Source organism: Malaclemys terrapin, chromosome 1 (assembly GCF_027887155.1).
Source record: "Malaclemys terrapin pileata isolate rMalTer1 chromosome 1, rMalTer1.hap1, whole genome shotgun sequence".
Lineage (NCBI taxonomy): Eukaryota > Metazoa > Chordata > Testudines > Emydidae > Malaclemys > Malaclemys terrapin.
In genome coordinates this window covers 216,582,767-216,594,983 of record NC_071505.1, presented here as the reverse complement: position 1 = coordinate 216,594,983, position 12,217 = coordinate 216,582,767, and the positions used below count along the sequence as shown (strand labels likewise).

General features: G+C 47.0%; 1 protein-coding gene across 2 annotated transcripts in view; it reads right to left on the bottom strand.

Annotated features, from left to right (window-relative positions):
* The window catches only part of CTPS2 (CTP synthase 2), a 132,646-nt gene that overhangs the window by 20,264 nt on the left and 100,165 nt on the right, over positions 1–12,217 (bottom strand). For both annotated transcript variants that reach the window (XM_054007047.1, XM_054007041.1), the window contains 2 exons: positions 3,920–3,975; positions 1,693–1,789 (listed from right to left, as the gene is read on the bottom strand). In XM_054007047.1, the coding sequence (XP_053863022.1) occupies positions 1,693–1,789; positions 3,920–3,975 (153 nt within the window). The remainder of the gene's footprint in view (positions 1–1,692; positions 1,790–3,919; positions 3,976–12,217) is intronic.

The following is a 12,217-nucleotide window of genomic DNA, read 5'->3' as shown; positions in this document are numbered from 1 at the left end:
CGCACCAGTCAACAAGGTGGTTACAGGAAAAGCATGTTTTCCTATAACAATGAAAATCTGGTAGTTTTATATGTTTTAAAGGAATCTGGTTCCATTGCTTGTTTCTTTTAGGGAACCATGCTATATGGTAAAAGCAGCAAAACAAGATTACTGAAAGACATCAAAATAGTATCTGTAGGGATATTCTTCTGAAATGCTTTGCCTACCCTATTTCGTAGAATATATTTCTGTCCCCAATCTCTAACTCCCCTGAGGGGATTGTTTTTCCCCTTCAATGATCAGAGCCCCCTTGCAAAACCATTGTGAAATAATTCCAGGTTTTACTGCTGTTCTTATTCCTCTCGTAGCAACATATAATTTAAAAACCCTGCCCTATTTCATTATGCTCCCTACATAAATCATTTCATCCAAAGCAAATGAAATAGCCTTCTAATACCAATTATCAGCAGGTGTAGCAGGAACAAACTATACAAAAAATTACCATGAGAGTTATTTGATTATGAAAGCGGATGTACACCTTAGTGGCAATCTACATTGCAGATGTTTGACATGATAGAAATATATCTTCATTCAAACTCTGGTTCAGAATTAAAGCTTTCTTCTTTGACAGAAACAGAAATATAACCTTGTGTTTTAGCAGTTTATAATATCCCACTTGAAAGGTATTTTGGAAGCCTGAATAACACATTATGGTGTGTAAAATTAATTGTCTCCAGAGAATCCTTTCAGAAACAGTGTTCTGTCCAATAACAATTTGCCTTTAACTTTGATTCTGTATATAATGGCTGAAATTGTAGCTAACAGGTAACATTTATTAGACACAGTGACTTAAAATAGGGATGAATTAGCAAGGGGCTCAAAAGAAGAAGAGAGCTATTATCCCTTCTGGCAGTACAATGTTAAAATTCAACAAAGTAAAGTCAAGTCAATCTGCAGAATAATTTCTCCTTTATGTTTTGTGTCTTCTGGAGGTCCTTGCCATAGGAGAGAAAATAAATCTTATTTGGTGTAGTAATCCAAATCTACCGAGTATCCATATTGCTAAAACCCACCTGTTTGAAGTAAAAATAGTTAACTTCTTTGTGAAGGAACAGAGCTTGCTTTCTAGACAGTGGTTCTCCTTGGTTTCAGGGAAGAGACACATAAAGGAGTTGGTTGTTTTGTTGTGGGTTAAAGGTAGAATGGTAGCAAGAATCCCATCTGGCACTCCCTTTATTGAGTTTATTCAGAGTTATTTGGACAATTAATAGCTGCAAAAAGGCTATCTGCTCTTCTGTAAAGGCAATAATCCCTTCCAGACTACCTGTTTGAGGGGAAGAAGTTATTTGGCTTTTCTGATGCCTCAGCCACTACCTTATCTATTGGTTTGGCAAACACCTTGCCACCTGCGTATTCTGATGTGGTCAGGAGTTGTTAAGCTAGGATGTCAGCCTTTTGGAAGAGAGCCGCATGACTCCTTGACACTGCATTGTACGTATCATCCTAGAAGAAAAATGGAGGGGAGCGGTTCCTAACATATTCTGGTTGGAGCCTCGTCCCTTTGTACTAGAGCAGTCAGCTAATGGGGACCTCATAGGATACAAGAATCATTTTTGGCTTAGTTAGTAATGTTTTTATATACAGTTCACTCTAATAATGTTCTCACTTATTTAATATATGCAGAAGTTGTTACAAAAAAACTGAGCTACTTACTTTCCAGTTCAATGATCTCCATTCTAGTCCCTTCTGTGTCACGGCCAACAAATTTCAAACCTTTCTCTTCAAAGCAGCCAGTCAATTCTGGATTTACCTGGAAAATTGAAAAATACGGGTAGTAATTATTGTAGTATTTACATAGTTAACAAAGGTAGATAAGTTTTAATTTTTAAATATATATGTAGGAAAGTGGGGGGCTGGGAATTATCCCTTGTTTAAAAATTGTGCAGTGGAAATTTGTAAAATTGGTGATTCGTACGTAATATGAAATTAAACAATTGTTTTAAAATGTGAAATACATCCAAAATACTAAAATGGCTCCTACTAGTATACTATATTTGTATCAAGCATGGTTAATATTCTAAAACATGTATTATGTAGCTAATAAGCAAGTATGTTTCTTTAATATAGTCAACCTTAAAAAAGTAAGTTGGTGAACACTTGAAGTCCTAAAGGAAAACAATGCCCAAGTAAAACCCACATAACTCATAAAACCTAGAATAAACAACTTCATACAGCACCTTCTCACACATACATACCCACAGATACTCACAAATATAGGATATTCCTTTCCAAAGCAAATTAACATTTAACAACCTCAGCCACCAAACTGATACCCAACCAACCTTAACTCTGCCCTATGTGGCTTGTCAGTGTTCCTGTAACTCATTATTTCCTATACTTGATTTCAGAATTATTTGCCCTCAGGAGCTGTGCAATTTTAAGTAAGGTTTGGACGTGTGGGGGGTTGTTGTTTGGGGGTGGGGTTTTTTTTTTGTATTTGAACTACATCGTGTTTATCATTTTGCTATTAATAAGGAGTGTTCCTACATTGCATGGTTGGTAGAATAATAGTTATTGATCATTAGGCAAGAGAGAGTGTACAAGGGGCTCAGTGGGCTGGGCAGCCTAGTAGTTAGTGTACCCAAATTCCAACCCTTTGCCTCTCTGTCAAGGCAGCAGAGGTATCTTTTCCTGATCTTAAGCCAGGGGTCTTTGGCTTCCCACCCACGTCAAGCTATAGGCCCTTAAGAGGATATAGTAGGGGAACCTGTGAGAAAGTGACACCGGCAGAGTCCTCCCTGCAGTAAGTCTAAGCTGCTCCCCTGAGGCACTTCCTACCTATAGATCCCTTCAGTTTGTAGCATGCCCCTATAGTCCAAATGAACAGTCAATCCCCTTACACCAGAAGAATCCAAAGGAGCAGGGCTCTGCCAGACTTGCTGGTTCTTAAAGAGGGTGGTGGCTGGCAAAGGCTCTGCCTGTGGGCCTTGCCCACTCTGTGGCCCTCTCTCAGGCTCACTCTTCTGTCTGGCTTCCCAGAGAAGGATTCCTCTCTCTTACAGTCTGTTCACCACCCTTTGGCTGAGCTCCTTTTAACCCAATCCTCCAGACGGAGCATGCTCGGCAGGTCTGGAGGCACAGGGCAGCCAGGGCCCAGTATTGCTTTTAAACCCCTTCAGGCCCTGGGTGGGGTTTGTATATCCCATCACAGAGAGGTACAATAAATGTGTAGTTTTTGCAGGGCATGCAGCATGAACTGAACATGGTTTGCAGACTAGGAGTGCCATCAGAGCAGTGCAGCCAGGGGCCAACATTCTTCTTTTTATTTTGTCATTAGTACTTGCTACTCAGAGTCACACAAATGTGATTACCTCCCCTATTGTGCCGGTGTTCACTGATATAGATGGAGGCCTAACAGTCCCCTACAACTTTATTCAAGTAACCAATCAAATCATTCCTCATAAGCCATCTCCCCTTGTGATGCTTCTCTTCTAGTCTGCACATCATAAGGGCGGCTTCCCCTAAGATCACTCTGAAAGTCTGTTGACAGGAGGGGCTCATACAATAAGCTGCAGTTACCTCATCTTAGAGAGCAAGTCTGTTACCTATGTGAATTATCTGAGCTCAACCAGCCTGAGAAGCAATACACCTAATCCTGCTCCCAATGAAATCAATGGGAGTTTTACCATTAACTTCACTGGGAGAAGGATTAAATCCAGTATCACTCTTCAAGCTAGGTCTCATAAGATGCAACATTGTCTGCAAACCACAGAACCCTTTGAAGTACATCTAAATAGTACCTACTATTATACCAACCCCCTAAAGCCTTGCTTCACCCTTATTCAGGAAAACTCCCATTGACTTCAGATTAAATAAGTTATTCATAGTTTGCCAATGCTATAAATTCTCTACAATATAAATTATATTAGCAATGCCTTACCTCATACCGATGCCTGTGTCGTTCCTCCACAAAATCTTCATCACCATAAAGTTTCCCTGAAAATAACACAAAGGAAATGATTAATAGCAAAGTATTGCTTCTATCAAACATTTCTAGAAAGCAGAAGATACAGCTCTTACAATGTGCCATAGTGTTTCTAGTGTTATTCTTTTAGCTCACAATGTCCTGCACATGCTCCATGAAATCTAAATTCCAAGAAATTTCTTACACTCAGACAAACAACCCAATTGTGTTCACTATGCCCCTAACACAATCTTCGCTTGTGCTTTCCTATCTCACTACTTGTTCATCTTTCTTTATTACTATTTGACCATATAATGTTAACTTATCCAGTTGTTTGCAGTGTTGTTGTAGCCATATTGGTCCCAGGATATTAGAAAGACAAGGTGGGTGAGGTAATATATTTTATTGGACCAACTTCTGTTGGTGAGAGAGACAAGCTTTCAAGCTTACACAGAGCTCTTCAGAAGAAAAAGAACAGAATTTGGTCCAATAAAAGATACTACCTTACCTATCTTGTCTCTCTATCTTACCAGTGAGTATCAACTTCTGCAAGTAAGATTATGAATAACTTTTGTAGACTGTAGAGCTTAGACACCTCCACCCGCAGGCGCTGCCCCCGCAGCTCCCATTGGCCGCAGTTCCCGGCCAATGGGAGCAGTGGGGGTAGCGTGCAGAGCCGCCTAGCCACGCTGCCACCTAGCCACGCCTCCGCCTAGGAGCAGCAGGGACAGGTTGCTGCTTGCAGGGAGCTGCCCAAAGTGAACACTCCCCGGATCTCCCATACCCCAACCCCTTGCCCCGAGTCCCTTCCCACACCCAAACTCCCTCCCAGAGCCCATGCCCTGGACCCTCTCCCATGCCCCAGCCCTGCACTCCCTCCCGCACCCAAACTCCCTCCCTCTTAGTTAACCTGCATTCTTCACTTACCAGCACCTCCCCCCCCCCAATTCCCCCAACATGCATACAGTTTTTACTGTAACTTTTTTGAGATGGGGCAACCACATCTGCACACAGTATTCAAGACATGGATGTACCATGGATTTATATAGAGGCAAAATGATATTTTCTGTCTTATTATCTATCCCTTTCCTAATGATTCCCAACATTCTGTTCACTTTTTTCACTGCCGCTGCACACTGAGTGGATGTTTTTAGAAAACTATCCACAATGACACCAAGATCTCTTTCTTGAGTGGTAACAGCTAATTTAGACCTCATCATTTTATATGTATAATTTGGATTATGTTTTCCAATGTGCATTACTTTGCATTTATCAACATTGAATTTCATCTGCCATTTTGTTGCCTAATTACCCAGTTTTGTGAGGTCCCTTTGTAACTCTTTGCAGTCTGCTTTGGACTTAACTATCTTGAATAGTTTTGTATCATCTGCAAATGTTGCCACCTCACTGTTTACCCCTTTTCCCAGCTAGAAAGTGATGAACTTCTAACCGTAGTTCTAATTAAAGATAATGGACCAAATTCTGTTCTCTGTTACACCGTTGTAACTAAGATTAGAATCTGGCCCAATGTGTAGGGTTACCATATCTCATAAATAAAAAAAGAGGACCCTCCACGGGCCCTGGCCCCGCCCATTTCCCCACCCCTAGCCCTGCCCCAACTCCGCCCCTTCTCCACCCTAACTCCGCCCCCTCCTCCCTCCCACTCCCAGCCAGGGGGAAAGGGCTGCCCCAGTGCTACCAGCTTCACGGTTTCCCGGGCAGCCCCCAGACCCTGCGCCCCCAGCCGGCGCTTCCCCAGCGCAGCTGGAGCCCGGGAGGGGAAGCGCCCAGCCGGGGGCGCAGGGTCTGGAGGCTGCCCAGCAAACCGTGAAGCCGGTAGCACTCGGGCTTTGGGCAGCCCCTATGCCTCCGGACCCTGCGCCCCCAGCCGGGCACTTCCCCTCCGGGGCTCCGGCGGCTCTGCGTAACTTACACTGTATAAGTTACACAGAGCCGAAGAGGAGCAGAGCCCCCGCAGATGGAGGCTCTGCTCCTCTTAGGCTCTATTTAAGAGCCGGGCTGCCCCAGCGCTACCGGCTTCGGGCAGCCCCCGTGCCTCCGGACCCTGCGCCGCCGGAGCCCGGGAGGGGAAGTGCCCGGCTGGGGGCGCAGGGTCCGGAGGCAAGGGGGCTGCCCGAAGCCGGTAGCTCTTGGGCAGCCCGGCTCTTAAACAGAGCCTCCAGCGGCTGCGGCTCTGTGTAACTGACACTGTGTCAGTTACACAGAGCCCCGGGGGCTGGAGACTCCAGCCACCGCGGCTCTGTTTAAGAGCCGGGCTGCCCGAGCGCTACCGGCTTCGGGCAGCCCCCGTGCCTCCAGACCCTGCGCCCCCAGCCGGGCACTTCCCCTCCCGGGCTCCGGCGGCGCAGGGTCTGGAGGCACGGGGCTGCGAGAAGCCGGTAGCGTTCGTGCAGCCCGGCTCTTAAACAGAGCTGAAGAGTCGGGGAGGAGCAGAGCCGCCATTTTCCCGGACATGTTCGGCTTTTTGGCAATTCCCCCCGGACGGGGGTTTGACTGCCGAAAAGCCGGACATGTCTGGGAAAAAGAGGACGTATGGTAACCCTACCAATGTGTTATTGCAAGACTGAACTGCTGGAAGACATCTCCAAAAAATTGCAGTGTGAAAATACAGAGATCTGACTGAGGTGGTTCATAGAATCATAGAATCATAGAATATCAGAGTTGGAAGGGACCTCAAGAGGTCATCTAGTCCAACCCCCTGCTCAAAGCAGGACCAATTCCCAGCTAAATCATCCCAGCCAGGGCTTTGTCAAGCCGGGCCTTAAAAACCTCCAAGGAAGGAGACTCCACCACCTCCCTAGGTAACGCATTCCAGTGTTTCACCACCCTCCTAGTGAAATAGTTTTTCCTGATATCCAACCTGGACCTCCCCCACTGCAACTTGAGACCATTGCTCCTTGTTCTGTCATCTGCCACCACTGAGAACAGCCGAGCTCCATCCTCTTTGGAACCCCCCTTCAGGTAGTTGAAGGCTGCTATCAAATCCCCCCTCATTCTTCTCTTCTGGAGACTAAACAATCCCAGTTCTCTCAGCCTCTCCTCATAAGTCATGTGCTCCAGACCCCTAATCATTTTTGTTGCCCTCCGCTGGACTCTTTCCAATTTTTCCACATCCTTCTTGTAGTGTGGGGACCAAAACTGGACAAAAGTTAATCCTAGGGAAACCTTTAGAACCCCTCATATTCCCATTCTAGTTGTGATTTATGAGGAGTGGGAGCAGGATTTCCTTCTCCAATACAGATTATCAAAGCTTTACACATTCCTCTGACACATATGGCCATCCAAGCTACTCAAAATGCTGGCACAGATTTACAACATATCGCTGCACCTTAACATTAACCTTTCTATAAGCAGATGATAAGGACCACATATCTGTAGTATAGCAACAGGAAAAGATTATACATGATGAAGTGTGTATCCATATCCTCTCTAGTGTTACCCAAGCCACATAGCTGATTGTCAAAAAGCCATTATCTCTAAAAGCACTTTTTCTTTTAAATGGGTATATATACTGCACTTTCATTTCCTGCCAAATTACATATGATCTTAAAAACTCGAAAAGCTATTGTCTACAAATCTGAAAAGGCTAAACATTTTTTCATATCCCAGATGAATGCTGCAGGCAGAAAAGATGAACAGGATGATAATGTAGCAAGTACGTCTGAATCTGTTGATGGACAAAGAATTGTATTGTATCAAAGTTTTATCATCACCTTATTTCTTTTGTGAGACCTGCTAATAGGTGACCTACATTAAACATTATAGCAGCTTCTGAAACATGTGGCTGAAATTGAACCCTGATATGGTATTTCTTTTTGCCTACCAGCTATGATAAGTAACTTAACTTAAACCACTTCTCCATTTTGACCCCACAAAAACAAAGAAACAAAAACCAGAACACTAATATATTAGTTTGTGGGGCTGGGAGGTAGACCTAAGCTGGGCTGGGGGGTTGGCTTGTCTCTGGCACCTGGCCCTAGACTATGGTTTGGGGGGGCTGTGGGAGGCCCAGGACTAAGATTAGGGCCCTATTCACAGCCCAGAGCCCTTTTGGACCGAACCCTAACCCTAGCAGTGAGCTGCCTGCTGACACAAACCTTAGCAATAGCCCAGGACTCCTTGCCAGCACAACTGTAACACAAGCCCAAGGGTGAATGCTGGCCCCAACCCTAACTCTAGCATGGCAAGCACTGCTAGCCCCAACTTTAAACTGGGACCACCAGTAACTAACTGTAACTGTAGCTAGGGGACCGCTACCAGCCTGTGGCAGGGCAGACTTGCTCCAGCCTACTTTCTAGCCCACAAACGGCTCAGAGACCTTCTTCTGGTAAAACACCTCATGTGGTTCATTTACAGGGTTCTTTTCTAGAACCTTTACAGACTATGCTGCAACGTATCAACAGTCCCATGGAGCCCTCAGCTCCTGTGCCAAGGAGGAGAGAGATCTCTTGTGACTCATGCTACAAGGCAGCTGGCCTGGGGCTGGGGCTGCCCCTTCCCCATTCTCTTTCCCCTTCCATACTTCCTTCCTGCACCTTTTGGGCTAACGAGTTAATTAGTCTTTTAACTCTCTCTATGCCATCCCAACTTATCAACTGGGCACAGTGCCCATAGTCAGGGTGCCGTGGGGCAACTAACTGGAGTTGCAGTGATCAGAGTGCTGGCTCAGCTGCTGTTGCCCCTGCACTCTGACACCCATCTCCCCCCATTACCTGACAATCAGATTTTTCTTTCCCTTGCTTAGCAGAGGCGTCACGCTGTGGGGGTTGCTCTTGGTCCCTAGGGTGATCATCAAGGTTGTTCTTGTGGTGTTCACCCATTTTCCATCCACAGAACCCATGCTTGGTGGGGGGAGGATGTCCCTACAGTTCCATTTCAGCCCACAAGTCATCACACAATGTGCATCCTGAGGGGTTGCTCTCCCTATTCTATCGCTTTATACCTGGCAGGGGATCAAGGGCACTCCCCTGATTCCCCTGATTAATCACGGCCTTGGGCTCTCCCAACCCTCCAAACTGTGTCTGACCTGCTTCTCCTTGGGGTACACCATGGGGTACTCCCTGGGCCCCTCAACCTCTACTAAGGAGCTCTGCTTGTCTTTCTCCACCATTCCTACTTTCTTAATTACTATCCCCTCCTGCTCAGTCTCTTGCAGGACTCTGTTTTCCTCCCCTTTCACCTGCGTTAGGCTCTGTTCCCTAGGGATTTATAAATTTGCTCCTGCTGGTTTGTTTTTTCCCTTGCTGTAGGGATCCATTTCCTCCCACTCAGATTTTCTGTTTCCCCAGCTGCGGCCCCCAACACCACCTTGTTTTCCTAATAGGAAGGGGCTCCAGTTGGAACCCAACACAACGGGGTGGGGCAATCTGTCCACTACCCCAGCTTGCTACCACTTACCTCCCCCAGATTTCCCGGGGTACCTCTGCCAGAAGGCTGCACTTTTTATCTCCATGAATACACTCTCTTCTCACACTTGCCCCTGGAACCAGCCAGTGGGGTTGCACGAACTCCTGCCAGACTGGGGAACAAGCAGAGGCCCTATCTATCAAGGGAACTGTGTCTACCAGTTGACATTTCCTTCTCACCATTACTGGAATGGTGGACAATTTTTCCTTTTTTCCTTCCTTCCAGTCCTGTCTCAGATGCAAAACTCAGAAAACCCATAGGTTTGGGTAGTCCTTTTCCAAGTGACCCTGACACCTGCACAGGAAACATGTCATGGATCGAGCCCTGGCCAGAGCTCCTCTGTGATCTTCCTTCTTCCTCTCCACACTCCTGGCCGCTGTGGATTCCCCAAACTTCCTTCTGCGTTTTGATCCTTTATGGAGTTGGCCCTCTGTCCTGGGGAGTTCTGCCTCTGTGAACCCCTCTGTCAATTTTACCAATGCATCCAAAGTGCCAGATTGATGCCATCTAACCCACACCTGTATGTTCTTGGGGAGGCCCTGAGGGAACTGTTCCAACACCAGAGCATCCATTATCTTCCCCACTGTTTGGATGTCTGGCCTCAGCCAACAGGTGGCCCAATCCATCAACTTTTGGGCAAATGACTGGGGCTGCACCGCCTCATAATCCTTGCACCTTAGAATTTCGTGGCCATTTCTCGGTGGAGGCTGACTAGATCTAGGATGGCTGCCTTAACCCCCTCATAGTCTCTGGCCTGCTCATTATTCAGGACAATATAAGCCGCTTGAGCTTCCCCAGCCAAACAGGTTTGGGGTTATCAGTGAGCCCCAGGCTAGGTTGACACTGGGGCTGGCAGGTGGCTCTGGGCTAAGGGTTATGCTTGAGGCTGGCAGATGGCCCTTGGGTAGGGTTAAGGATGGGGCTAGCAGGTGCCCTTGTGGTAAAGGTTGGGCTGGAAGAGCATGCTAGGCTTGGGTTACAGTTAGAGCTGCCCGAGGGTTCTGGATTAGGGCTAAGAGGGCTAGCAGAGGGCTCCAGGTTGGGGTTAGCTTTTGGACTTTGATTAGGGTTGGGGCCAGGCGAAGGCCTCCTGACTAAGGTTAGGGTTAGCAGAGGCTTCAGTACTAAGATTAGGGCTGTGGCCAACAGGCAATCCCAGGCTAGTGTTAAACTTTGGACCAGGAAGCAGCCCTGTGCTACAGATAGGATTTGGGTTGGCAAGAAATTCTAGGCTAAATTTATGTGGCTATGGTTGGGGCCAACAGGTGTCCTGCAACTCAGATTATGGTTCATACCAGGAGGGGGCCCCAGGTTGGGGCTAGCAAGGGTTTCTGGGCTAAGATTTGGTTTCAGTGTTGCAGGTTGCCCAGTGCTGGTTTTAAGGTTGGGGCCAGCATATGGCTCCAGGCTAGGGTTAGCAGTCAGATCAGGAGAAGCTCTCATGATAGTGCTGCAAATAGGACTCGCAGAGCTTCTGGGCTGGGGTTAAGTTTGGAGTCAGGTGATTGACCAGGGCTAGGGTCATAGTTAGCACCTAACCCAAACCCAGGGCCTACTGGCCTATGTCTACACTGCAGTGGGGAGAGGGCCTCCCAGCCCAGGTAGACAGATTCACACTAGTGAGGCTCAAGTTAGTGCACTAAAAATAGCAGTGCAGACATTGCAGCTCGGGTGTCAGCTTGGGCTCTTAAGATCACCTACCCCCTAGGTCTCAGCTCAGGTGGCTAGTCCGAGTCTCCACCAGAACTTCAACATCCATACTGCTACTTTAGCATGCTAGCTCAAGTTCCAGTAGCGTAAGTCTGTCTACCCGAGCTGGTAGTCTCACTCCTAGCTGCAGTATAGACACCCTTGCTGGCCCCAATACCAATCCTAGCTGAAAACCCACTGCCCTTTCCAACCATACCAGTATCTCAGGGCTGCCTGCCAATCCCAGATCTATCCGTAGCCCAAATGCCTCTGCTGGGCAAAATCCTAACCCTGGACTCAGGGCATCTGCCAGCCCCAACCCTAGCCCAGGGCTGTCTGCCCGCCTGAAGTCCTCCACTGATCTGAACTCTAACTTCTACCTGAAGGCCTCTCTTAGTCTCAACCCAAACCCTAGCATAAGGCTGCCTGCCGCCCCAAATCCTGACACTAGCCTAGGGCTATCTACCAGAACTCTAACCTGGGGGCTGCACGGTGGCCCCAACCATAGCTCTAACCTCTGTTGGCCACAGCCTCTGCAAATCCCAACTTTATCCTTAGCCTGTTGGCTTCTGCTGGCCCCCGACCCTAACCCTAGTCCTGGAACCTCCGCCAATCCCAACCCTAATCCTTCCCCAGGGTCGCCTGCTGGCTCCAACCCTCATCCTATACTAAAGGCTTCTGCTAGCACTGGCGCCAACCCCAACCCAGGGACACCAATCCAGCCAGCCCAAATCCTAACTTTCTGCCAGCCCCAACCTTAGCCCAGGGACCTCCCGCTGGCCCCAGCCCTAACCATAGCCCACGAGAAGCCCCCATGCTAAGGTTAGAGTCAGGCCAAGAGGCTCAATTTCTTTTTTGAGTTTTTGTCTTTATGGTTAAAGACTTTATAGAAAATACTGTTTTCATTTGATTGTCATATGAGTTCTTATGTTAAGTTGTTTTCTAGAAATTTCATCATCAGTATTTAAAAACAGGCAAGCGAAGGAAAACAATGCCGGATTGCTTAAATTCATATTAAAACAAGTGAAACAGTCTTTGTGACGTAAAGTACTGTCTTTTAATTTAAGATTAAGGTATTGCCATCACTCTTATATAGCTGGTAGCACATGGAAACTCACTAATCCACTGAATAGTGAGTGATCACCTGGAGAAGATGGA